At 39.7% G+C, this 26,962-nt stretch overlaps 1 protein-coding gene across 1 annotated transcript in view; it reads left to right on the top strand.

Moving 5' to 3' along the window:
- Window positions 1–25,423, top strand: part of ptk7b (protein tyrosine kinase 7b) — a 64,422-nt gene extending 38,999 nt beyond the window's left edge. Inside the window, exons 3-20 of the mRNA XM_086093752.1 lie at window positions 7,353–7,455; window positions 7,585–7,769; window positions 10,072–10,219; window positions 11,974–12,104; window positions 13,840–14,106; window positions 15,596–15,732; window positions 15,909–16,044; window positions 16,799–16,918; window positions 17,297–17,446; window positions 17,800–17,947; window positions 18,731–18,858; window positions 19,695–19,895; window positions 21,875–22,036; window positions 22,113–22,345; window positions 22,431–22,511; window positions 23,483–23,634; window positions 23,711–23,889; window positions 23,995–25,423. Of these exons, the coding sequence (XP_085949878.1) occupies window positions 7,353–7,455; window positions 7,585–7,769; window positions 10,072–10,219; window positions 11,974–12,104; window positions 13,840–14,106; window positions 15,596–15,732; window positions 15,909–16,044; window positions 16,799–16,918; window positions 17,297–17,446; window positions 17,800–17,947; window positions 18,731–18,858; window positions 19,695–19,895; window positions 21,875–22,036; window positions 22,113–22,345; window positions 22,431–22,511; window positions 23,483–23,634; window positions 23,711–23,889; window positions 23,995–24,155 (2,822 nt within the window). The 3' untranslated portion in view covers window positions 24,156–25,423. The remainder of the gene's footprint in view (window positions 1–7,352; window positions 7,456–7,584; window positions 7,770–10,071; window positions 10,220–11,973; window positions 12,105–13,839; window positions 14,107–15,595; window positions 15,733–15,908; window positions 16,045–16,798; window positions 16,919–17,296; window positions 17,447–17,799; window positions 17,948–18,730; window positions 18,859–19,694; window positions 19,896–21,874; window positions 22,037–22,112; window positions 22,346–22,430; window positions 22,512–23,482; window positions 23,635–23,710; window positions 23,890–23,994) is intronic.
- Window positions 25,424–26,962: the final 1,539 nt, after the last annotated feature.

Below are 26,962 nucleotides of genomic sequence, written 5' to 3'. Positions count from 1 at the left end.
CAATGAAGGGTTGTTTTGACCAATCAAGTGAGAAGGATTTGAGCGGATTGGAGCGCAACCTCATTGGTTTAGCGAACGACGGTGGCGGGACTCGCGGAAGGATACAAGCAGGACACATCGTCGCCAACCAACATACATATTAAGAATACTTCAGTCGACTGAAGTATTCTTCCTCAACATACATATTAAAAATACTGAAGTATTCTTCCTCAACATACATATTAAGAAGTATTCTTAATATGTATGTTGGTTGGCGACGATGTGTCCTGCTTGTATCCTTCCGCGAGTCCCGCCACCGTCGTTCGCTAAACCAATGAGGTTGCGCTCCAATCCGCTCAAATCCTTCTCACTTGATTGGTCAAAACAACCCTTCATTGCACCAGAGCCCGCCCCCTTCTTTACAAGTACAAATCAGGCGCTCTACAAGTACAAATTAGTTTTGCTACATTTGTAGCGCAACAATTGGGGCAAAACTCACGTCACAGTACAGCAGCAGAAAACCCACTTGTGACTCCTAGTGGCGACTTCTTTGACTACAAGTTGTCATTTCTACAGGTACAAATCACAACTTTTACAGATACAAATTTATAGTTTTTGTACAGGTACAAATTTTTTTTTGTACAGATACAAATCATGACTTTTACAGGTACAAATTTGTTTTTACAGATACAAATTTGTTTTACACATACACATTTTTTTTTTTACAGGTACAAATTTATTTTACAGACACAAATTTTTTTTTTACAGGTACAAATTTATTTTACAGACACAAAAAATTTTTTTACAGGTACACATTTCTTTTACAGACACAAATTTTTTTTTTACAGGCACACATTTTTTTTACAGATACAAATCACGACTTTTACAGATACAAATTTAGACTTTTTTCTACAGGTACACATTTTTTGCACAAGTTAGTTTTGCACCAAATTTACCTCCATAGAATAACAGTGCAGTCCTGTAACAGTACAGTGAAAACTTCAAGGTCAAACATAATCTGTTCTAGGAAGATGGCCAACCTCCAGTTGACTTACAGACCCTGTAAAATTAAAATAAATGTTTCTTGGGTTGTTAAAGAGGAAGTCAACCCGAAATGTTCTTTACAATAATTTTTTCTATACAGCCCCACTAGTAATAAATAAAGCAGCAAAATCCGCCTGTTTTTATCCATCTCAGACTTTGGCCATTTTGCCACTTGCTATCGACTGAAAATGACATCGCAGTTGCTCAGGGCTCAGCTAACGACCAATCACGGCTCAGCTTGTGAACGTAACATGATTAAACTCATTAAATAAACAAGTGAAGCTGTTATTGATCATTACCCGAGCCCTGAGCAACTGTGATGTCATTTTCAGTCGACAGCAAGAAGCAAAATGGCCGTCCCACCAGAGATGGATAGAAACGGGTGGATTTTGCTGCTTGACTCATATTCCACAAATGCAATCAATATTAATCAGAATGTCTTGTTAGACTAGTGGGGGCCCATACAGCATATTATTATAAAAAACACTTTTTGGGTTGACTTCTTTAAAAATCCTGTCAAATTTCAATAATTCAAACACAACCTTGTAAGTATGTGAATGGAGGCTTCAAAATTGTGAAAATCGAGCCTGTACGACTTCATGCAAGATAACTATTACAATGTGCATATGCTCCTGATAACTAACTAAATACTATGTATTATTAGTGTGTTGAAATGTAGATGTTCCCTTATCCGTATAGCTAAATCAGTCATCAAGTAGCTTTCAGTATTAAGTCCTCCAGCATTAATTTGTATGCCATGCTTGTTTTTGTGTATCAACTCATTTGTCTCTGTCAAGATATGCAGGTTGGCTTCTCTCTGTGGATCGCTTTACATAGATCAGACCATGTTATGACAAATGCTCTCATATTTCCCCAACATACATTTAACGGGTGATAAAACCACACGCAGCTTTTAAAGACCCCCTCTGGCTCTAATTCTGCTCGTGTGTTCACTCATGTGTATGCTACATTGCGTGCATAGTAGTAAATATGAGCTATAGAGGGGGGGGGGGTCTACATGTACTGTACCACTAGGTTTTTATCCCCTGACCCCCCCACCCCCTAGGCCTCTGGTAAGAGGGAGAGAGTTAATTTATCTTGCTCTCAATGGAGGGTAAGCAAATCCTGCCAGTTGAGAGTTATTCAGAGTAATTATCCCCCTCTGTGTTCACTAATAGGGGTTCAGCCCCCCCTTTGTCCCTTTGACCTGCCTGGTCATTGGGTCTCCATGGCGGGACCGCGTCCATCAGAAGCGTTGGGACTCGGGGCCATGCCTCGCCTTTTGTCAGCGCGTTTGTTGGTCCTACAGGCGACATTTGCCCGTCATCTTGCACTAATCACTTTGAGTGTCCCTAAGCTACATTGTATTAGGAGCTGTGCTATTGAGACATCTAGCTCTCATCTTGTCCATCCAATCCATCCTCATTTTTTTTTTTTACATTTTCACATGGGCTGACAAACTGCAGCTGCTCATCAGCCTCACACCTGTGCACCATGTGACAGCGACATCATCTCCCGAATTTGAAGCGTCGGCCTGTTGGCCTTTGTCAAGCACAGCTGATCAAATCTTACACTTCACTTTTCCCCGGCCGTCTTCATTTTTTATTTATCTAGCCATCTCACAGCACGGGTCCAACCTGCATTTACATAAACATATGGTACTGCCAGACATATAAAAAGCCCAGAATACATTGCCTGTGTAACACAATCTGCCATTCCTCTTTCAGTAAAAATGGCAACGAATGAGCTCACACGATAACGATAATGATAAGGGTGTCTAAATTGATCTTAATCATTCCTGAGTTGGTCTGGCTTCCTGTTCCTCCTCCTAGGTAATAATAATTATACACCCTTAATTATGGTGTTTAAGGCCATGCATGCGCACACTCACTCAGACACTTAGTCATGCATTCTGAGGCGGATTATGAGCAAGTATGTGTCCGTCTTAATAGGTTATGAAAGACTGCCTTCTGTTTGTCAAGTGGACAGCTGGAGAAACCTGAGCTAAGGACTTAAGTGTTAGAATGTGCAAGTGTCAAGAAATCTAGTTCAATCTAGAACAAAATAAAAGAATGGCTGAATTGAGGCCCGTTGTGTCAATGGTTTATTGTGATTGTGAATATAAATGCCTTTCGGTATTTAGAGGTCAGTGGTGGGCCATGATTACGCCACATGCACACGCTTGCTGCACGTTTATCTTTAAATGATGACGGTCTTGGAACACAACAATCAATCAGTGGTTGGCCTTAGTTCATCATACCAAGATATTTGGGACAATTATGTGCTTCGCCAACCTTGTAGGAACAGTTTATGGCAAATTTTAATATATTAAATCTGGTCTCTTAAGGCTGTTGGTTGAGTCACTTTATTTATTCATTGCGAAAAAATAAACACCGAGTCATAGGAAAGTGAAGCTCATATACTGTACCACCCGTGTAAGACCACCCCCTTGTTGTTCTGGGCAGGTTTAAACAACTGCCTTTATTTGCAAACAAGGTTCAACTCTGATGACAGTCATTGCATTGAAGTATTTCTCACACTCGGTGTTTACTCCTCTGTTTTTGCAAAGCTTGCTTTGCACCAATAAAAGTTCACTGTGTCTGGCCTGAGGTCTTTGTAGCCTTCACCTGACTCCTCTTCACTGACACAACCTTGACTGAGCCACACAATTAGCATAGTTGTCAAAGACTTTCAGTCCTGCGCACACAGCAAGCACGCTTAAGGGCGCTTGTATCATTCCCCTTTCTTACTGTAGCGTGGGCTGCATCTCACTCATCACTGTGTGCATGTCCTTGACAGATGCACACAAACAAACGTACGTAAACTTTAGTGAGATATGCACACTTTTTTGGTTGTCTAATGATTACTGTCTGGCTCTGATACAAGGTGGGTTTAGGCTAGTCAACGAGAGCATATTCATTTTGACAGTTCTCCCTCGAGCGCCTCCTCTGCCCTTTGTCGACAATCTGCTTCCTGCTGCCTCTCCACTGCTCTCTCAGGTGATGCCATGCATATTTAATAGGTGATATAAACAGTGGTAGCTGCTAACACTAGTCAGCCAAAGGCCATAGTAATGTCAGCAACATAGAAACTGGTATACAAATACAATGAAACACAATTACAAAGAATGTAATGTTCATGTGTATAGCGTGTGTATATGGCTGAATCTAAAGCAAGAACTTCTGCTTTCTGTCAAATATTAATATGCAATTATGTGTAATAATTTGACACTAATTTGAATGTACCAGGCCTAAGTCGACTTGGGAAGTAAATATCGACTCCTCTCTTTTTCCCAATATTACTGATAAATAAGGATGTAGCAATATCCAAACATCACGATACGATATGATAATTATCACGATGTTGAGGGGAGGTTGGCAATATAAAAAAGAAGCACAGTATTGTATAAAAAATAAAATTAAAAAAATTAAAACTCTTACTGAAAAAAAAAATAACTATATTGTGCTTTTGTACATCACAGCAATACATATAAACAACTTGGCGTCGTCTCGAATAACACTTAATGTTGAGGCACTTACAAACCCAATTCCCAAAAAGTTGAGACATTATACAAATTGTTAATAAAAACTGAATGCAATTACGTGGACGTGCCAAATTTGAATATTTTATTCGGAATAGAACATAGAGAACAGGTCAAAAATTTAAACTGAGAAAATGTATCATTTAAAGGGAAAACTATATTGATTTAAAATTCCATAATGTCAACAAATCTAAAAAAAAAAAGTTGGGACAAGGCCATTTTCCCCACTGTGAGGCATCTCCTCTTCTTCTTACAACAGTCTGCAAACGTCTGGGGATCGAGGAGACAAGTTTAGAAACAGGAATGCTTTCCCATTCTTGTCTAACACGCGTCTCTCTAACTGTTCAACTGTCTTGGGCTTTCTTTGTTGCACCTTCCCCCTTTATGATGCGCCAAATGTGCTCTATAAGTGAAAGAAGTGGACTGCAGGCGGGCCATTTCAATACCCGGATCCTTTTCCTATGCAGCCATGATGTTGTAATTGGTGCTGCATGTGGTCTGGCATAATCGTGTTGAGAAATGCAAGATCTCCTCTGAAAGTGATGATGCCTGGATGGGAGCATATGTTGTTCTCCAATCTGAATATCCCTTTCTGCATTGGCGATGCCTTTCCAGATGTGGAAGCTGCCCATGCCACACGCACTCATGCAACCCTATACCGTCACAGATGCAAGCTTGTAAACTGAGTGCTGATAACAACTTGGGTTGTCCTTGTCCTCTTTAGTCAGTATGATCTAGCGCCCCAGTTTTCCACAAAGAACTTCGAATCGTGATTCGTCTGACCACAAAACAGGTTTCCACTTTGCCACACTCCATTTGAAATAACCCCGGCCCAGAGAAACGCCTGCGCTTCTTGGTCTGCTTTAGAAATGGCTTCTTCTTTGTACTGTCGAGTTTCATCTGGCAACGGCGGCTGGCACGGTAGATTGTGTTCACCCACAATGTTTTCTGGAAGTATTGCTGAGCCCTTTCTGGGATTTTTCTTACAGTAAGCATTCCTGTTTGCGGTGCAGTGCCGTTTAAGGGCCCGAAGATCATGGGCATCCAGTATGATTTTTTCGGCCTTGACCCTTACACACAGAGATCGTTCCAGATTCTCTGAATCTTTGGATGATGGTAAACACCTTTCTGATATTTCTCCACCATCTTCGCTTCCGAGAGACACTGCCACTCCGAGAAGCTCTTTTTATACTCCAATCAAATTGCCAATGGACCTCGTTAGTGGTCATTGGTCTTCCAGCTGTTTTTTTATAGGTGCAATTGACTTAGCCTCTTATTGCTACCTGTTGCAACTTTTTTTTGATTTGTTGTCACCATGAAATTTACATATTTTTCTCTTAAAATTATACATTTTCTCTGTTTAAACTTTTGACCTGTCATCTATGTTCTATTCTGAACAAAATATGGAAATTTGGCACTTCCACATAATTGCATTCAGTTTTTGTTCACGATTTCTATAGTGTCCCAACTTTTTGGGAATTGGGTTTGTACTTGCTAATGCACACACACATTGAGTTCCTCCGCATATTGACATTGCGTTCCCCTTCATCTGACCATTAGCGTGTATTTTAAACATAGAAGGGCCAAAACATGCCTTGTGAAAATTCAACTGCACCAACAACAAAAAACACCAGAGGGTGCTAGAACTGCACAAACGTAAATTCAACATAACTTAACAGTTGTGCTGCTTTTAATTTCGTGACATGACGACGACGATATTGTGGAAGTTTTAATATCACGATATCACGATATTGCCGTTATTGTTACATACCTTCTGATAAATGGTCTGAAGTATAGAGCAGAAGTTTTTTCAAAAACTAAAAATCTTGAAGAATTTTTTTTTTTTAAATCAGCAAATTTACTCCTCAAACAGGTACGAATACACAATTTTTTTTACTTGCGCTGTCTCAAACTTTAAGAGCCAAATAAAGTTGCATGCCACTTGTGATTGATAAGCATGGCGGAAGAGGAGGGAGATGGCGCTTGTGTGTGAAATAGTTAATACGACAGAGTGTGGGGAAGTCAGAAGTGTTACAAAAAAACTAAAACAAAGCTTTGGCAATCATTTAATCACATTGTCTGGAATTGTGATTGTTATTTTATTTTTTTTAAAGATAAGTTGTTCAGCCCTACTTCTAGGTAAAACCCTAGGTTTTTCCACATCATGCATTCAGGTGTAACTGAGGATTGATTTCTTTCCATCTACAATGTTCACTTTCATCTGTGACATAATCGATCATGTTTCATGACACTCTACTATGACTTTCAGTCCTCCCTTTGCTGTCTGAAACAGGAAGACAGTACGAGTCGGTTTATTTTCCTCAAGGTAGAAGTCACTATTGTAGCTAACTTTTGAAAGAACATGAAAAAGTCAGTTGTCAATGACAAGTGCAAAAAATTCACATTTGTGTTTTGTGAATCGACTATAGGGAGAGGAATGATCATTTAATAAATTACTACTGTTTTGACTTCTGTGTTGGACTATCCAGTGACATTCCATTGTAGCTTTTCATATACCCAATGATACTTTTTGCCTTCTTGTTGTGTGGACAAGTTTGGAGGAATTACAGCCAATGTACATCAATGTGTTTAACATCACATTGGGTGTAGTTTTATCCATTCGTTTTCTGTTGTTGTTTTTGGAGGCCCATTGTGTCATAAACATCTCATGACGATGAATAACAGCAGACAATTCAACTCAGTGTATTATCCTCACAATCATTTTAACACTTCTCGTCTATCCATCCCCCACTTGAAATCTCTGCTGTTTTTCGTTCTGCCGCTGCAGGGTTAGAAAGTGGTGGCGTGACATTAAAGGAGCCCATCTCAGAAGGGGAAATTGAGAGCTCAGCCCCCGTCACGCTTCGCTGTCACATTGACGGACACCCACGGTGAGTCTCACCTATCAAGGATGGTAAAACACAAAAAGAAGTTCCTTCTGTCATAGCCCTAGTGTTCCATTTTTTTCTTGTTCGTGTTCACCGCCTTCTACTCATCCCTGTTTCACGTCCTCCTCTCAGGCCCACCTGCCAGTGGTTCAAAGACGGCGTGAAACTGACTGAGAAGAGCCATCAGATCAACAACAAGGAACGGACACTCACAATCAAGAGCGCCACTCCAGATGACAACGGTCTGTTCTACTGTTGCGCCAAGAACGCAGCGGGCCACGTCTGCAGCAACAGTAACTTCACTCTCAATATAATAGGTGAGCACTACGTGCAGTTTGTACAAGCTGGCATGAAATAAAGCTAAGAAGCACACTGTTAATGCGGAGAATAACTGACATTGGAGCAGACTAATATAAGCAGGCTTATGCTGTACTCTTTAAAAAAAAAAATATATATATATATATATATAATTTAAAAAAAAAAAGCTCATATGTTATGCATCATGAGTGTATTTGTATTTCTGCTTGCTCCTGTCATAATTTTTCTCAATTGTTGTGTGTTTGTGTGACAGTTGTGTTATCTCCAGTATGCCACAGAGAGAAATACAGTACATTCAGCATCTGTCTGGGAAACCTGATGCCTGCATCACACTAATTAGCCACCTGCAACACACACACACACACACACACACACACACACACACACACACACACACACACACACACACACACACACACACACACACACACACACACACACACACACAATGCTAGCACCTGGGTGGAGGAAGGATGGATAATTGCTGAGTTTCCGATTACCCTATACCCGCCCTTACTACTGCCATAGGGTTTCACTTTGAGGCACTTTTGACAGATTTGATGAAGTTCTTGGGTGGGTGGGTCAACTGTATGTTAAGAGTGTTCTGTAGGCTATTATGGACTTTCAGATACTTCTGGCCATATACTGTAGCAAACCAGAAATGAAAAAAAACCCTGATCTCTTTAATTTTACAAATTCAAACTCTTATGTGGCAACTGGGAATTTTTGCTGATGATAGTTGTATAAACTAAATGAACACTGTAAATGAGTTGTCTTGTATGGGAAATCTCACAGTGTTTCCTTAAAAAAAAAAAAATTTTAAGCAAAATGGAAAAAATATAAGGTTTCAGTCATATTTGTGAGCAGTCATAAATACCACTGCAAATGTCTTCCCTCTCCTGCCATGCCTGCTCATTGGAAAGCCTTACTGGCTTTCCCCAACTGGCTGAAGAAAATAAAACCAAGAAAATTAATGCTGTGTTTCAAAACATCTCCATTAAAGCATGTAGACCATGCCATTTAAATATATATATATATATTAGCAGTCTATATAATAGCATAAATAAGCCCCTCAAAATTGTAGACCCAATTAAACTCTTTTTTTAGAACACGTTTTTAATCCAATATTTCTCCATTGTTGCTAGCTAATCTGCACTGCTCCCATTAACATAAAGGCTGCAAACAGAGTAGCTAGATTACAAAAGTACAGTCAGTGATGCCAGTTGAGTGATTTTTGGTTGCTATATTTAGTGACTGCACTAGCGACTGTTTCTCAACAAAAAAAAAGTAATTAGTGAGTTTAATTCACACAACGTGAGTGGAATCAATTGCTTTGAACATTGCCAAAAGCATGGTGCCCATTTACTGTATTTTTTGCAAAGCATTTATTTAGCCACATGTTGACCTTTTGACCCAACGTATGTGCTTCCAAGGTGAAAAAAAAAAAAAAAAAAAAGTGTGAGAGAGCTAGAAATGTTGCACAGTGCTTGACACTGTGCAATGACCAAGATTCTTACTCTGGCATACTGTACATATCAGAATTTCTAATTGGCTCAAGTAAAAGTAGGAATGTGTAACTAATTTAGTCTTTTTTTTTTTTTTGGAGCACTAGTCCCCATATGTAGGTGTGCACTTTTATTATTTGCATTTTTTTCAAACGATACAGGGCCCCAAATTAGGGCTCATGGACCCCCGTGGGTCCCCGGGCCGCAGTTGCCAAACCACTGTGCTAAAAGAGAAGGTGCACTGAAAATCACAAATTGAAAATGTCAACAACAAGAATGTGTCAAGGCCGTAAGGATACCCTGTCGTTCGGCAATCAATATTGATGTGATAGTCAGTGATTGTCTCTATTTAAATTTGGTTGTATCAGCAAGTGGGGTTTAAGAGGCTCATGATTCCTAGTTAGTTAATTTAAAAAAATATATATATATACATTGAGAAGCTATTAAAACGGTTATTAAAAAGTATTGAATTAATTCCAGGGTGTTATTAAAAACAACTTTTACATGGTTCATCAAATTGTAAGTTTGACTACTGTATTGGGATTTTCCTCCCATACAACAGTCAGTCCCATTATGTGCTCCAGCTGCCATAAAAAAATGATTGTCCTGATAAGCCAGGGGTCAATGAAAAGTCCAGTGACCTAATTACGTCTACCTGGAGGCCCCTGAAGTGTTGACACATCCCAGCACCCGAGGGCCCGCTCTGCTGTTGGCAGTTTTTAATAAGTGCACAGATGTGGTAGTGCCCGATGCCTGCAGATGTAATCATGAATATGTTTGTCTACCACTTTTCTAGATAAGAGCTTTCCTCGACCAGTGGTCACTCCTGAGGACCAGGTGGTTCTGAGGAATGAAGAAGCTGTGTTCCACTGCCAGTTCACGGCCGTGCCACCTCCTGCTCTGGAATGGTACCATGAAAGCGAGCTGCTGGTTAACAAAACTCGGTAAATCCTTAATTCCAATAACCCAGGTTTTTTTTCTTCTTCCTGGAATCATGCACTTCTCATATTGCTCCCTCGCCTTACCTCACAATTCCACCTTACGCGCATCAGCTCGACTTGTTTTATTGCATAGCTGTGGTGCATTCCCTTGAGACCTATAAGCTGGAACCCTGAAGTCGTACTTTCAGCTTTTATTTTGCTCTGCAGCTCAGACTCGAGATGAATTGCACATTAAGGAATGCTGTTACTGAAATAAGAATGCTGTAAAGTTCCTTTGCAATCTGCCGTACTTCATTTTACCGTGAGTGTTCGCGCCAGCCTCTCGCAAGAGACTTTGCAACGCTCCAGTGTTGTTCACACACTGAGCGGAAAAAGCCCTCAAGCTGCAGCTTACCAGAATGTCCCCTATAAACACCTTAGCTCTCGATCACATGTGTCAAACAGCAAGCTTGCAGGCAGCTGGATGATTTAAGTTTTTTAATAATTACTGGTCAGTTTATGTTGTTCACGGTTTGCTGCGCAAGCAGATGGGACACGCTGCACTGTTGCTGCCGCCTGACTTGAAGCATCAACAGCCACACCGGACATCACACAGAGACACCGCAGCTGTCTTTGAATGGGTGTGACTATAAACAGACTAAGAGTAGCTTTTTAGGCTGAAATTTACAGGCCTGCATGACCATTTGGTACAGCTGCCAGTGTTTAAATGGGAAATGAATGCGGCTTCATGTTGCCAGTGAATTGTTTGTTAGTTTGTTTGTCAGCCCTGAAGAAAACATGAATAGGGTGTGCAATATAACATCCACATTCACTGTAGTGTCTACTTAATCACATGTCACCAAGGTAGAAACAGTTAAAAAATAAGAGCTCTACAGCAACCTGTTTATTGAGCGAATTATTGTAAAATCTCAGTTACTATAAAAATCTGACAGCATATTACTGTATTTTTTTATTTTATTTTTATTTATTTTTTACTGTATATAAGTTACTTCAAATACAGTAAATAACTAATCAAAGATGGCAAATCCAGGTCCAGAAAGTAAAAACCTTGCCACAGTTTGGCTTTAGCCCCTTGTGCTAGCTAGCAAGCTCCCTAGCAGGTAACCGAGCACCTGGGGAGCTCGCTAGGGAGCTCGCTAGCTAGCACAAGGGGCTAAAGCCAAACTGTGGCAAGGTTTTTACTTTCTGGACCTGGATTTGCCACCTGTGTAACAAATCACAGTTGAAAATAAATTAGTTACTGAGAATACATTAAGTAACTAATTTATATACTGTAGTAAAAATGTATATAAATTAGTTAGCCTACTAAGAATACAGTAAATAACTGTAATTTATGCCTTTGCACTTTTTTGAGTTACTGCCACTCTGTCGCTTATCCACCCCAGATGTGGACATCACAGTCAGCCTGTAATTAATTCTCACCCTGTCTGTCACTCCCAGTGAATGACTGTTTAGCCATCAGAGGTCAAACTGGGCCATTAAGATGGGCCTCCAACATCACAAGACGTTTTAAAAATAACTTGCTATGTAGGACACTTATCTGTGTCTTGTGTAGAGGCAATTTATTTGCCTTAATTACAACTGACTTGGTGCACCAGATGTTTCCCTGGATCAGCACGATTAGGAGACATGCCAGATCCCTGGTACTCATTACACTGGGCAGTGGGGCTGCTGGGGAAAATGACGGTACACTAGTGGCAAGATGAAGAATAATTGAGCAGAGGTGAAGGTTTATATGGGATTTGTTTTCTCTCCAGTGTATTCCTGCTCTCCAATGGGTCACTGCTCATCACCCAGGTCAAACCTAGGAACACCGGATTGTATAAGTGTGTTGGCCGCGGTGTCAGCGGCTCCCAAGTCACGCATGAGGCTTCCCTACTCATAGCAGGTACACACACACACACACACACATCCATCCAAATTTGCAGCTGTTGGAGATAAACACCTAAGCACCATTGTGTTACCTGAGAGTATTTCAGTTACGTACACTATCACTCAGCTCTTTCATATAGAGCTCATATCTCAGCAGATCATCACATTTCCTTATCGATAGCCGGCCCAACTGCATCCTCCTCACTGTGGAGATGCTGAAACACTTAACTTCTTCCTCTTAGTGTGTTTTGCCCATCGGGTTTGCGAGTGGTCATAACATAACGTGGAAGTCAGTATGGAATAACAGCTGGCATGACCCGATGAGATTCTGAATTTACACTCCCACTGAAACGAAATGCAATTGCTTTTTCTTTGACGGTTTGACCCTCCGGAGTCAACAATTTACTAGGAATAGTTGGCATTTATTACAAAGCATATGGCCAACTTTTTGCAGCAAATACATAGTTATGAATTGATAGATGTCGGGTTTGATCCAGTGTTAATGTTTAAAATGGCTTTTTACTTTAAATAAAAATAATAGTAATAATAATAATGCATCAGATTTATATAGTGCTTTTCTGGACACCAAATACCTGCTTACAGTATTCTTATATTGCACTTAAATTTATGTATAAATTGCTTAACCCTATTCATGAATATTTTCAATACTACTAGAATTTGTCTTTGGCAATTTGAGTAGCAGTATTTGAAACATAATACAAATAAACCCTCTGAGAATAAAAACTGCAAGACTCAAAAACACAGAAACAACAGTCAAAACATTGTCTAGACATATTGCCCATAATAGTGTTAGTCGTTGCAATATGAGCTTTGAACTGTACCTTCTAAAAGGTATTTAAATGACTGTTGCAGTTTAAATTCAGGTCAAAGATGTGTACTAATCAGACTGTCTTTTGAAATGCAAGTGCATGCAAGTCAAATATTTTGAACCAGCTTAAGGCAGGAATTTTTTTCTTTCTCCCGTCCCAAGGACATTTTTTTTTCCTTCCAAACTTCAATTTTTGGGTTAAATGAAATACGACTGCATCTGCAGTTTTAACGCAGTGAACCGCAGCTCCATTTAAATACTTTAATTCACCTAATCTGATGGTAATCCCTCCAGGCATTAAAGAGGATTGTGTCACAATAGAAGTCATTATTTGGTGACAAGTTTAAGCAGTCTCTCCACCTCATTCATTTAACAGCCCAAATCTTTACCCCTCCACCAATACCACCTCCTACTTTCCCAGCTCAGCCTTTCTTTCATCTACTGAAATATGTGCGGTTTTTTTCTGTTTGTGTTAACTAATTCTGATCATTGACTGTAAAATGTTGGAGCTAGTGAACAACTTGAGTAGGCCAATAAAGTATTAATGATTGTTAAATACACCCTGTAATGTATCATACAGTACAGTGAGGTCTTATGAATCTTTGTAATGCAAATTCCACTCCATTGACTGTATAGCTGCTGACGACTTTGATATGGCTCACCTCACAAAGACCCTTATTAATTTAATTCCCTTACTTAAAACAACCTATATTCTCAGTCTCCTACCGTTTGCCTTTGTTCCCGAATTACCAAGGGGAAAATGGAGTTTTGTTGAAATACCAGAAATCTGTCAACAGATCTCTGATCTTAAAATAGCTGTACAAATGACTATATTCAAAATCAAACCAAAAGCGTTCACAAAGATGTAAATTACTGCAATTTCACAGTTGTGTTCCATTCACTTTTCTTCTCTACACCACAGAGATTGATGACATGATGTCGAAGATGTCAAAGGTTTTCACAGCGGACACTCTGCAGCGGGTCCCCTGTAATGCCCCACGGGGACGACCCAAGCCCGAAGTCTGGTGGGAGAGGGAAGGTCAGCGGGTGCCCACTGAGGGACGAGTGTACCAAGATGGCTCGGATCTGGTCTTCAGTCCAACCGAGGCGGGCGATTCTGGAGTCTATACCTGTGTAGCTCAAAACAAGGCAGGTCGCAGGACACAGGACGTGACCTTCACTGTGGCCAGTAAGTCCAAAGTAACCTCAATATGTTACGCATTTATTCCCATTTATTTATTTTAAGAAATTAGGATCATACTCGAGGCTGATTCAATACGCTTATATGATGTTTTGAATACATTTTATTTTAATGTGCTTTCTTCGATTGGTTTTACACTACAGTAACAGTACTAGGTCGAGAGCAGGGGACAGCAACCTTTACTGTCAAAAGAGCCATTTTAGGCCAAATAAATAGCAAAAAATCTGTCGGGAGCCCCAAAACATTTGAACATTGTGATGAGCGAAACAGTGCGTTAGTGTCTACTGGCCCAAAAACTAATTAGAGCTGCAACATAACAGAAAATATGCATCATCCAATACTTTGAGATTCATTTTCTTCTACCTTTCGTCTTCCGTTTTTGGATTTGTGTGTGTGTGTGTGTGTGTGTGTGTGTGTGTGTGTGTGTGTGTGTGTGTGTGTGTGTGTGTGTGTGTGTGTGTGTGTGTGTGTGTGTGTGTGTGTGTGTGTGTGTGTGTGTGTGTGTGTGTGTGTGTGTGTGTGTGTGTGTGTGTGTGTGTGTGTGTGTGTGTGTGTGTGTGTGTGTGTGTGTGTGTGTGTGTGTGTGTAATTTTTCAAACTTAGTTTGACATTTTTAGACTTTCCTGCCTTTGTCAAATTTCTGACATTCTTGGCAATTTAATGTCGATATTATGGTCATTTTCTGCCTCTCTTCCTTTTTGGGAACTTTTATGGCTTTTTTTTTTCCTATAAATTTTCTGATATTTTCAGCAATTTTGTGGCCATTTTATGGTAATTTTGGGGATTTCTTTTTTTGTTTATGGACATTTTAATGTCACTTTTTTAACATTTTCTTTTCTGCCTTTTTTTGTTTTAATAAATGATTTATTTATTTATTTTTTGCAATTCCAAAATTCCGTTTTATGGTAATTTTCTGCCTTTTTTTGTTTTTGGACATTTTATGGTTACTTTTTGAACATTTTCTTTTCTGACTTTTTTACAATACATTTTCTGACTTTTTTGGGGCAATTTTGTGTACATTATATGGTTGTTGATGTTTTTTTGCTTTTTATGGTTTTATTTTATGGTGACTTTTTAGTCATGTTTATTTTTTATTTTTATTTTTACTTTTTTTCTACCTAACTTACAAATTTGGACTCTGATATTTGTTGAATATTTAACTATTCTTTAAAAAAATATATATAAATCATTAACTCATTTAAAGAATATTTTATCTAAAAAATTGAAATACATAAAAAATATAAATATTTATTTCTACAATTTTTTTGAGATCCACGAGGAGCCACAGGAGAGGGACTAAAGAGCCAAATGTGGCTCCAGAGCCGCAGGTTGCCGACCCCTCGGTCTATAGCTAGTTTGTCTGGACAAGGTTCCTGTCATGCAGTTGATTACTTGGCTGTTATAATTATACTGTGCATGTGAGAGCGGACTGTAAAATGTCGGCTCTCATGTGACATACACGTGTGCTCTCCTGCAGCCACCCCTATGTGGCTGACAAGGCCCCAAGACAGTCGTTTGGAAGAAGGTAAAGCGGGTTATCTGCACTGTCACGCCAAAGCAACTCCGGAACCCGAGGTCACGTGGCTTCGCAACAACATCATGATCACACCAGAGGTCAGTGGTCACGGTCACATTCCACACTGGCCTGCGTGATGGCTCCCTTTTCAGGCTTTGTATATATGTTGACAATGACAGATTCCAGTCATTTTCCTGCTGTCCAAAAATGTTTGCCAATTTTTCCACAATGTTGTACAGATTTTCAGACAATTTACTTGAACTCCTCTTGCCAGGACTCCCGTTTTAAACTATTCCCCAATGGCACCCTGAGGATCAACAGTGTAGAGGTGTACGACGGACAGATGTACGGCTGCGAGACCAAAACAGTGGGTGGTCGACTATCTGGCCAGGCCAGAGTCACCGTGCTGGGTAAGCAAGACAGTGAGATTTATCTTAGCGTCAATGTGTTTGGAGTCTTTCCATAAAAAAATCAGTAATACAGTGCTCAGAGAAAAATCTGAAACAAATGTGGTCATGGCTTTAGGCCTGTGTATGTGAATTCTTAAAATAGGAAGAGCTGGAGGACAACCACGGAGGTGTTGAACGTGACTCATGCACAGCAGCTTTAGTCTGACCTCCATTGTAGCACTTTTCTTGAAGATAAATGCTTCTGCATATGGTCTGACATGTCATTGTTATGTCTGGCTGCTTTCTATTTATAAGATGTTCGCCTCTGACACTTTTCTGTTCTTTACGCTCGTATTTGAGCACATTGCGCAGGGTTCTCTTAGTTGTGCTTGAATGTTTGATGTTGCATTTTTGAGGTACGGAAATTGCTTTGATTTGGAACAAATGGCTAACTGGCTCATGTCTGTTGAACTTTTTTTTAAATCACTCAATCTGAAACATGTTTACATTGTGTAACTTCCTTAATATTGGTTAAAAGGTTTTCTTTCATTTTTAAGAGGGAATGTGAAAAATATTTGCGGGATACAGTACATTGTACTAATCTTCAACCATATAGTTGAATTTCTTTCTCCTATTTTTGCACATCATCAGTACACAATTTAATTTAAGAAAATAGTTGAAACATCCTTAATTTGCTTGACAATGCGTCACCACTTCCCTTCTGTGTCAGCCACGTGTGTAATACATGTACGCATGTTGTTTTGACTTGTTTCAGAGAAGCTCAAGTTCACCCCAACCCCACAACCCTCCCAGTGCCTGGAGCTGGATAATGAGATCACCATCCAGTGCTCAGCTAAAGGCAGAGAAAGTCCCACCATCCGCTGGACTAAAGCAGGTGTGCTCCAAGATCTCAATGCTAAAGTGTCAAAATGGAAAATGCAGTTGAAGATATAGGATGATAATAATATACAAAATTCCCCAGTTTGTCTTTGTGTAGTATCAAATAACAAGCTCTCAGGAATGCAACTAAATGTAGCTCATACACTCAACCTTACAAGCTAGGATTTTCCCAATGTACTCTGGCTTCTTCACAGATGCACCCATGGAGATGCTTTTAAGTCTTTATAAATTAACTATTTGTGAATGATGCCTGAAATGCAGTCATGTCTGAGCAGATGAGCATCATAAACTATTGTTTGTAATGCCACTAAAGTATGAGTAAAACATTTGTTTTTAATGTCGCTTTTCCTCTGTCCTTTGTCGCCCCCTACAGACGGAGGAGACCTTCCACCCCGTGTGGAGCAGAAAAACGGCCAGCTTCACTTCTCCAAAGTCACCCGCAGTGACGCTGGCAATTACACCTGCATCGCCTCTAACAGCCTCCAGGGGGAGATCAGAGCGGTGGTATACCTCACAGTGGCAGGTAAACTACTCATTCATCATTGTGGGAGCTTGAAGAGAAACTTGCACAACCGCTTTAGTCACCACTCCCATCTTGCAAACGATTGTGGTTTCAGTATATTTGAGGGTACTTTCATGATGAAACATTCATTGATCATTCCCAGTGAGCGGCAGCATTTACTGGCTCTTGGTGGCCGTTTTACAGCCTCGTAATGAATTACATTTGGCCAGCAGTGTGTGACTGTGAGCAACCACATTCGCCACAGCCTTTTAGTTTGCAGCCACTTGAGAACAAGGAGTAGCTATAGATAATGTATTGTTGTGTGTGTGTGCGTGTGTGCGTGCGTGCGTGCCCCTTTTCATGTACACTGTTAGTGTACATTCGTTTTAAAGTGGAGCCTGAGAATACAACAGTATACCAGGGCCACACGGCCATACTGCATTGCCAGGCCACCGGCGACCCTGAGCCTCATATCCACTGGATGGTGAAAGACAAGACACTGGACATCAGTAAGAACAGAAGGTAAATAAAAATAATGGCATCGTCAGATGAGGATAACTGATTTTAACAGGCTACTTTATAAATAAAATTGTGGTGCATAATGTTTATGTTTGGACACACTGATTGTTTTCCTCGTAAAGGGATCTAATTTCAGGGTCTCAAAATAAAATAAAATATTTAAATGTAATTTTTTGAGAATGCCCTAAAATATTATACGCTCCCCCCAAATTGCCCTTCAAAAGCAGCTGATATCCGTGCAAAAAAATGTAAGTACTATCGATTCAGTCATTTGATAGATTGGGATTGCTTGTGTTCAGACATGTATTATTATTTTTTTCTCCACACGATATACGTGATTGACCAATAACCTCTTGTGGCTGTTTTATGATCAAGAATTAAAGACATACATGTCTGACCCCATTAAGATATTCATCCACATATTTTGATTGGGACCTTTTTATGGCCACTGAATTATTATTTTAAATGTATTTATTTAATAAAATTCATTTTATTGTGTGTTTTATACAAAGATCAAAGAAAATTGCCATTAATTTCAGCAACTTTAAGGGAAAATGCTAAATTGGAATATATAGGTCTTTCTTTGAAATTATTTGTTTGTTTTTCTAATGTATCAAAAAGTACTAGTGGTATCGGGGACTTCTCATGAGTTTGGTACTCCTACTGGTATCAGTCCGGGAAAAAAAGTGGCATCGAACATCCCTATTAGAGTTGATTTGAATTGAAATGGTTAAAAGCTACCAGGATGCTTAATTAGAATGGTTTCCTCACAATTGCTTCTCTCAGGATCCAGAAGATGCCCAATGGCTCCCTGGTGATTTCAGACGTCACAACAGATGACACCGGCAGATATACATGTGTGGCTGGAAACAGCTGCAGCATCAAAGACCGCGTGGCTCAGCTGTATGTCGTAGGTGAGTTTCATACGCACACGCACACACGCCCACACACACGAGAGCACACACAGTGGACACAAAGCACAATTCCATGTGTTGGATGAAAGCGTTCATTAAACCTTCCCACTCCTCCCGTCATCCACCTTGACAGGTTAATAACCATTGCTAACCTCTGTGACACCACAGCTGTCATTGGGGTGATGTAATTGGGCAGGCGGTAGATCTAATACTGTCTAATACTGAACACTTCCTGTTCCCAATTTCTACCAGGGAAGATGCCCTGGTTAGATCCAAGTAAATGGCAAATGAATTTAGACATTTACTCAGACAGAATTCAATGTGATTGGCTACTTTTGAACAGCATTTTACTCATTATTAACTCATTTGCTCCCCAAAACATATAAATACATTCTATTTTAAATATTACCATGCTACTAAAGATGTATTTATGTTTTTTTTATGCTCGCTAGAGCATGCATAAGGCTTTAATGCAGCCTCTAAACTAAAGAGAATGTTTGAAGTAATGGTAGTTATTACAAAAACGGCCAGCAGGTAGCAGCAGAGTATAAGAGGTCAACCAGGACCAATGGGGCCATGTTGCAACAAGCTGTTTACCCACTGTTTTAAACAGATTTGTGAATCATGATGAAACTTAGCTCTATTATAACATAAAAAGAGACTAATCTTTCTTTTGGTATGTCCCATGTTTTTATAGCAATAGAACTCAATATTTTGCGGGCCTGGCAAAATCAGTCAAAATCCAGTAGAACATCCGGGAGGAAAGGGGGTTGCTTCAGGGAAAATGGCTGGGAGTGAATGAGTTAACATACTGCATGGATGTCCGCACCCAACAGATAAACCAGCACAGACGCATGACGAGGACGAGGACAGAGCGCCTTACAAGATGATTCAAACCATCGGGCTGTCTGTGGGGGCGGCTGTGGCGTACATCATCGTGGTGCTCGGCCTCATGTTCTACTGCAAAAAGAGGCGCAACGCCAAAAGACTGCACAAGCGTCCAGATGGAGAGGAACCAGAGATGGAAAGTCTCAATGGTATGCATCGTTAATACAGACAAACATTTAGTCCTTTTAGTGTTTTAAGAGCTTCTTAAACAGCATATAAAACATTGCATTGGAGTATGAAAAGTCAGATTTGGATATTAATGGTATACAGTGTCGACAAAGTGGGAAAATGTTTTTAAAGTTATTAATTGCGCATGAAAAATAATGTAGTTATCAAATTAATTTTGGATAAATTATTCTCTTAAAGAATAAGATATATGTACTATTTGTTTTGTTTTTTTTAAACATTTTTTGGGAGCATGTAAGATTTCTTGGGGTGCAGGCATTCAGAAGTTTGGGAGCTCCTGCATTTCCTCAGCTTTCTTTTCTACCCATTTGAGAAGCGAAGGTGTTTGCTGCCATCTTGCGGTTGTTCTGTGAACTCCAGAGATACAAATTTTTTACATGTTACTGAGTAAGTTCTAGAGCAGTGGTGCCCAAGTCTGGTCCTCGAGAGACCCCTATCCAGCCTGTTTTCCATGTTTCCCTCCTGCAGTGCTGCTGAATTTAATGATCAGCTGATCGGCATGCTTTGCAGAAGCCTGGTAACGATTCTGATCATGAATCAGGTGTGTTAGTGGAGAGAAACATGGAAAACAGGCTGGATATGGGGGCTCTCGAGGACCAAACTTGGGCACCCCTGTTCTTGAGTATTGAATCTCAGTAAATTGAAATATTATGGAAAAGTACATTTATGAAGTTGAGTTGAAAAAGTGAAACTTATTGTAGATTCACTACACACAGAGTGAGTGATCTTTTTTAGTACCCTAAACCTAACCTTTTACTGCCCCCCCCCACACACACAATTTTTATTTTACATATGACATAAACAAACAAAATGATTTTAAATAGGGGCATTATGTAGAAATTTACCTTTTGAAAGTGTTTTCGATGTCTTTAAAGGAATACTTGACTTGACTCACTGATCCATTTTCAGCAGTAAAAAGTTAATATTTGGTCCAGAATGAATTTGATAACGTCATTATTTTTCTTGTACAATTAATACCTTTAAAAGCTCATTTTTCCATTTGCTGTCGACTGAAGATGATATCACCTGTGCTGAGGAAGTAGGTAATGACCAATCATGGCTCCCCTGTTTTCTGGGTTTAGGCAGCAGACTGAGCCATGATTGGTCGGACTCGTTACCTACTTCCTCAGCAGGTGATGTCGTCTTCAATCGACAGCAATTAGTAAAATGAGTTGAAAATTGCTCAATAAGTCAAGTGTCCCTTTCATGAGTCTGTGTAGTGGTCCACTTGCTTGACTTGGATGTGAATGGTTGTATGTCCTTTTATGTGCCCTTCAACCTGTCCAGGGTCAGTTGGGATAAATAGGGCTCCAGCAGTTATAGAAAAATATAGTGACCGATTATTAAATATTAGGAAAATGAGTTTCACATTGGATTACTGCAATCAATGACTTTTTATTACAGCATTTATTTCCTTTGCACCTAAATATAATTTTACCAAGTGGTTTGTTTTCATCTGTGTGTGTCGCTCTGCTTGATCATATATGTTTAGGCAATTATCCTTTGTGACGTCAAGGGTTTCTTCGACACAATGATGTCATTGTGAAAATCAAAGAATGCACTGTTGTAAGTCAATTTGAACAAATTCATTATCATTTAAACATATAGAGGATCAGCTCTACGGTTGAGGCGTTGTTGTATCAGGTTTCGCCTTTGCCCGCAATTAAAACTGAACATGAAAATATTCCTTTTAACATGTTGAGCCTCGCAATACGACACCGTATTAGATCAAGTTGTAATTTGTGTTGCTGTGAAGGATCTTGTTACATTGTGTTCCCTTGAAAAAAAATGGGGCCTGAAGCAATACACTCATTGGTTCTTGCTGGTGACAAATGTTTATGCTTTGGTGGTAGTAGAATTCCGCACTCATATAATGCAAATATCTTCTGTAATGTCATGTGAGCGCCTTCATTCTCTAAACATTGTTAATTGTGTCTGTCAGGAGGGGCCGTTCAACAAAATGGCCACACCACCACTGAGATCCAGGAGGAGGTGGCACTCACCAACATGGGTACCATGGCAACAACCGAGAAGCGCCACAGCCACGTCAACAGCGACAAACTGCACTTCCCCCGAGCAAACTTGCAAACTATCACTACCTTAGGTAACGTTTATTTTGCTGGATTCAAACGTTAGAAATCAGCCTGCTGTGGGCGTTAGCAAACTGTGACGTGATGCAGGTAAAGGAGAGTTTGGCGAGGTGCTGCTGTCCAAAGCCAAGGGCATCGAGGAGAGGGAGGAGGAAACGGTGGTGCTGGTGAAGAGCCTTCAGACTCGAGACGAGCAGCTTCAGCTGGACTTCCGCCGGGAAGCGGAAATGTTGGGCAAGCTCAACCACCCCAACGTGGTCCGCCTGCTGGGGCTGTGCAGAGAGGCCGAGCCCCACTACATGGTCCTGGAATACTACGACCTGGTAACGCTTACTGAAAGATGCGTGTCGACGCTTCATGAGGGCTTGCCGCTTCACGTGTGTTTTCTTCTCGTCTTTGTCAAACCAGGGAGACTTAAAACAGTTTCTGAGGATTTCCAAAAACAAAGATGACAAAGTGAAATCTCAGCCTATCAGCACCAAGACCAAAGTAAGTGTGGAGGATTAACACACTTTTTTTTAATATGTATAATTAAAACTTACATTTGAAGTTCTTAAAATACAAGTTTGTTGTCCCAAGTGAGGACAAGCTTGCAAGAGGGAAAAAAAAGTTTCATTTTGTTGAATATAAATAAGGTAGAACACTACTTCCTGCAAACAAATGTGATGCCTTGAATTTGATTGAAGCTCTTCAAAAAAAAAATATATATATATATATATATATAATTACTGTATATATATATATTTTTTTTTATATATATATATAGTAATTATATATATATATATTTATATATATACACACACGCACACACGTACTCGCACGCATACCATGAACAAGCCTGACACAGATGTTGCAGTTACGCTTTGGGCCAGAGGTGGCAGTCGCGAGTAAAAATTTGACAAACTGCACAAAGATCCGATAAATTTAAATACATTAACTCATTTGCTCCCAAAAATGTTTAAAAACCTGAAGAGGTCGCTTTAAGCAATGGTAGTTATAAAAAATAATAATAATAATAATTTTAAAAAAACGACCATCAGGTGGCAGCAGAGTGTAAGGGATCAGCCGGGGCCATGTTGCAAAAAGCTCTTTTCCCCAGTGTTTTAAACAGATTTGTGAATGATGATGAAACTTCGCTATATTCTAATGCTAATTGCTGCAAAACGGAAACAGATACAAATATTTATAAATACTTTTTTTCCTGATGAAAGAAGAGACTCTAATCTTTCTCTTGGAAGGTTCCATGTTTTTTATAGCAATATAACTCAATGTTCTGTAAGCTTTGCAAAATCAGTCAAAATCCAATAAAACAGCTGAGAGCGAAGGAGGTTGCTTCAGTGAAAATGGCTGGAAGTTAAAAAGCTTTTTGTTCTGTATTCGTATATAATACGGACACATTTTGTCATAAAGCGGTCACTGTGATCACAAGCAGCTAAAGACTTGAACCGTCCTCTTCCTAGGTTTCCATCTGTGCCCAAGTGGCTCACGGGATGGAGCATCTATCCAATCACCGCTTTGTTCACAAAGACCTGGCGGCCCGAAACTGCCTAATCAGCAGTCAGAGACGCGTGAAAGTGTCGTCGCTCAGCCTCAGCAAAGACGTTTACAAAAGGTCAGACGAGTCGGTAGGGAGAAGAACATTTGAGTGTCCTGACTGCTCACAGTGCTTGTTCTTTGCGCGTGTACAGTGAGTACTATCACTACAGACAAGCGTGGATCCCCCTGCGCTGGCTCCCGTCAGAGTCTGTGTTTGAGGACGACTTCTCCACCAAGTCTGACGTTTGGGCTTTCGGAGTGCTCATGTGGGAGGTATTCAGTCACGGGGAAATGCCGTACACCAAACTTGGAGACAATGAAGTGCTCGAAGGTCAGTTTAGGCTTCTTCTTCTTTCTTTTTTTTTTTGTGATGTTGTACCACAGAAATATTGCTCCTAACTATCTTTATACTCTATGTGGCCCCTTCCCCTCGCAGGCCTGCAGAGCGGCAAGCTGAAGTTGCCCTCACCAGAAGGATGCCCCTCCAAAATGTACAAGCTGATGGTCAGCTGCTGGGCCCCCAGCCTCAAGGAGCGCCCCTCCTTCAGTGACATCGTCCACAGCCTGGGAGAGCCGCCCTCTGACAGCAAAGTCTGAGACGTCAAGAAGGGGAAGGCCCTTTCCCCTACGAATAAAGACGGCAATGTCTGACATTTCAGGGAACAAGAGTTTTAAATATGCATTTCAGACATTTTAGAAAATGAGAGTGGGAGGAGTTTGCCATATCAGTGGATGCACACTCACAATTTTTTTCTTTTTCTTTTTTCCTTAATGGCGACTACATTTGCCTTAAACGCACCCAGTTCAACTTCCTGTCTGTGTGAACTCTCAGACTCTTCACAAATTTGGTGCCTCTACCAAACACGACCTATCAAACAAAGCAAAGCAAGCAAATCAACCTATCCTCCAGTCAACTGCATCCTCATCATCGCCCCTAACCAGACGGATGCTTCAAGTGTGTGTTTGTGGACTATATAAACTCCAGTATGTGCAACTGTTTGCATGAAGGCGTCTGTTACACTTGCGATGTGCAACATGAGCGGACTTGCTTTAACAACAAGCCTCTGTTATGATGATGAACAATCTTTTTAGTATGCACCCAAGAAATGATAAGACTGTTCCAATGGAGATTTTGTATATTTTAATGTGTGTGTTTTGTTTTTGTATTAACCTTGAGGTGCTCCCAGTAACATGTTACCTTGTTGTGATGGTGTCCGAATGGCAAGAATCCATCCCGAGTGTTGAACTTGTGGCATGCTTCTTTGCAGAGGTCCAATCACGGGTCCAATCACAGGTCCAATCACAGGTCCCCTCCGGGTCCGTTTGTTTCTGTGTGCAATGTTGCAAAAGGGGACCAGTGTATATAATGTTAGAGGCCTTGCACTAACTTCACATAAAACATCCCTGTTTGTCTATCTGCAGGTGCCTGTTTATTTATAATGAAGGTCCTGTGTTTTCTATTGATTTATAGTAGGAAGCTCTAAGGTAGTTCTCCTATTGTTTGTTTGTTGTCATAATCCAGCACAGTGTGTGCGTTTAGCCTGGCCAAGCAGCTAAAATGCTAACACAAAAGAAAAATAATAGTCAAAGGAGTGACTGTTGGTCACCAGTACTTAAGTGCCTGGTAAATGAAGGATTATCTTAAAATTATTTTCACTTTTTTTTATACACAAATCCAAATGCCTTTGTTCATAAAATTGTTTTTATACGTTGCGTTAGTGTAATATGTTTCTATGAATTCTAGGCACTCACATCTAAACTTTTTTTTTTTTAGAAATCTGTTTCAGCAAAAGTCCACAATTATGTATGGATATAAACACAAGTATACATACTGCTGTCAATAAAGGTTCAGTGTTTTTACTTGATTTGTTGTGTTTTATAGGTTACTGTTTAACAACCTGCAAGCGGTGTAAGAGAAGTAAATATACTCACTGGCCACAACACGAGACACACTCTTGAATTATTTAAGCTGCTTATACAATCATACTGTAATTATCAGTTTTATCTGACATGGGTGAAAAGTAACTATGTATTAGGAATTGCTTATATATTTGTACAGATTTTTAGTATCACTGAAGTCTTTACAAATCATTTTTAAAAAGACAACAAATCGTGATTATTTTTTTTCTTGTTTGTAATTTTTGTATTGTCTTATTTCTTATTCCTTATTTTCTATATGGCTTGTCACTAGACCAGTCAGGAGCTAGCTAAAATTACTTGTTACTTTCAGCTTACTTGCTTATCTTATTATATCGCCTTTATTTTCATTTTATTTTGTATAATAGAAGGAAAACATTAATTACAATAAATGTGTAATAGGAATACGGATTTTATTGGCAATTTTAATGCCTGGTTACTGTTTACCTACCCTGTAGTTGGTTAAATATTAGAAGTACCACAGCAAAATACAAAGACACGAATAAACACCTCTCTGATACTTACAAAACTAAGCTTTATCTTTATCAAAGCAGATTTTTCAATAAATCTCTTTTATTACATCTGATCGGATGCACGTGTCGCGTACAATACATTGGCCTTAAGTTAATTTGATAGTTCTTATCCAAGGTGCAGTAGCTGCCAACAGTTTCATAGACGTCCCTCTTTAAAATGTTGCAACCTGTGAGTGTGAACTGATCTTCTGAGCTCTTGACAAATTCTCTTGGCGACTGTTGGTGCACAGTAATGTCGGGAACAACTTTGCATGCCTTCACATCTCAGACAAGCCTCTGCACGCTGACTCTTAAAACACTTGGGTAAACAACTGTCAGTGATAACAAAAATATTCTGTATTCTTGTATCAGTTAATTTTAAAGCGCTAAATCTTACTGGATTGACCTAATAATGCAAAATAAATTATATAAGCGTAAATGCAGATTGTTTGTTACCAGATGCACGCCTATTTATTTCCCTGTTTTCCTCCCACCCAATATCGTATGGTGTAATTTCCTTAAAGAGCCTCTAGAGGGCGGTATGTATTTTTTACTCCCCTTTTGAATAATCCACTATGCAAGGACAAGATATGAATCAAAAGTGCTGCATGCATCCTGAAAAGATCAGTCCAACAACTTTTCATTTCTAGACGGTGATGATGTAATGCTTTACCAACTCACCATGCTTAATGGTAGACACCACATAATTGTGCCAACTTCTGCCAAGGGAATATCTACTAAGTATTACCGGTAAATCGTACTCTGCTAACTCCACTCTTCTTTCGCTGTTTAACTAGCTAATGTTAAGTGCGTTTTTTTTCTTTTCTAATGAATTGGTGTTCTTTATGGTTATGACACTATAAACTTAATCTAATTTAAGATCCTTACTCAGAGAAATTGATTGACAAAACTGTTAAACTTTTTTTTTTAAATATATGCTTTGACTAATAGACTATATTTTTTCCACATACAATA

This window comes from Leptonotus elevatus, chromosome 13 (assembly GCF_054856555.1).
Source record: "Leptonotus elevatus isolate MCC_2025b chromosome 13, RoL_Lele_1.0, whole genome shotgun sequence".
NCBI classification, from domain to species: domain Eukaryota; kingdom Metazoa; phylum Chordata; class Actinopteri; order Syngnathiformes; family Syngnathidae; genus Leptonotus; species Leptonotus elevatus.
This window is presented reverse-complemented; position numbering and strand designations above follow the sequence as displayed.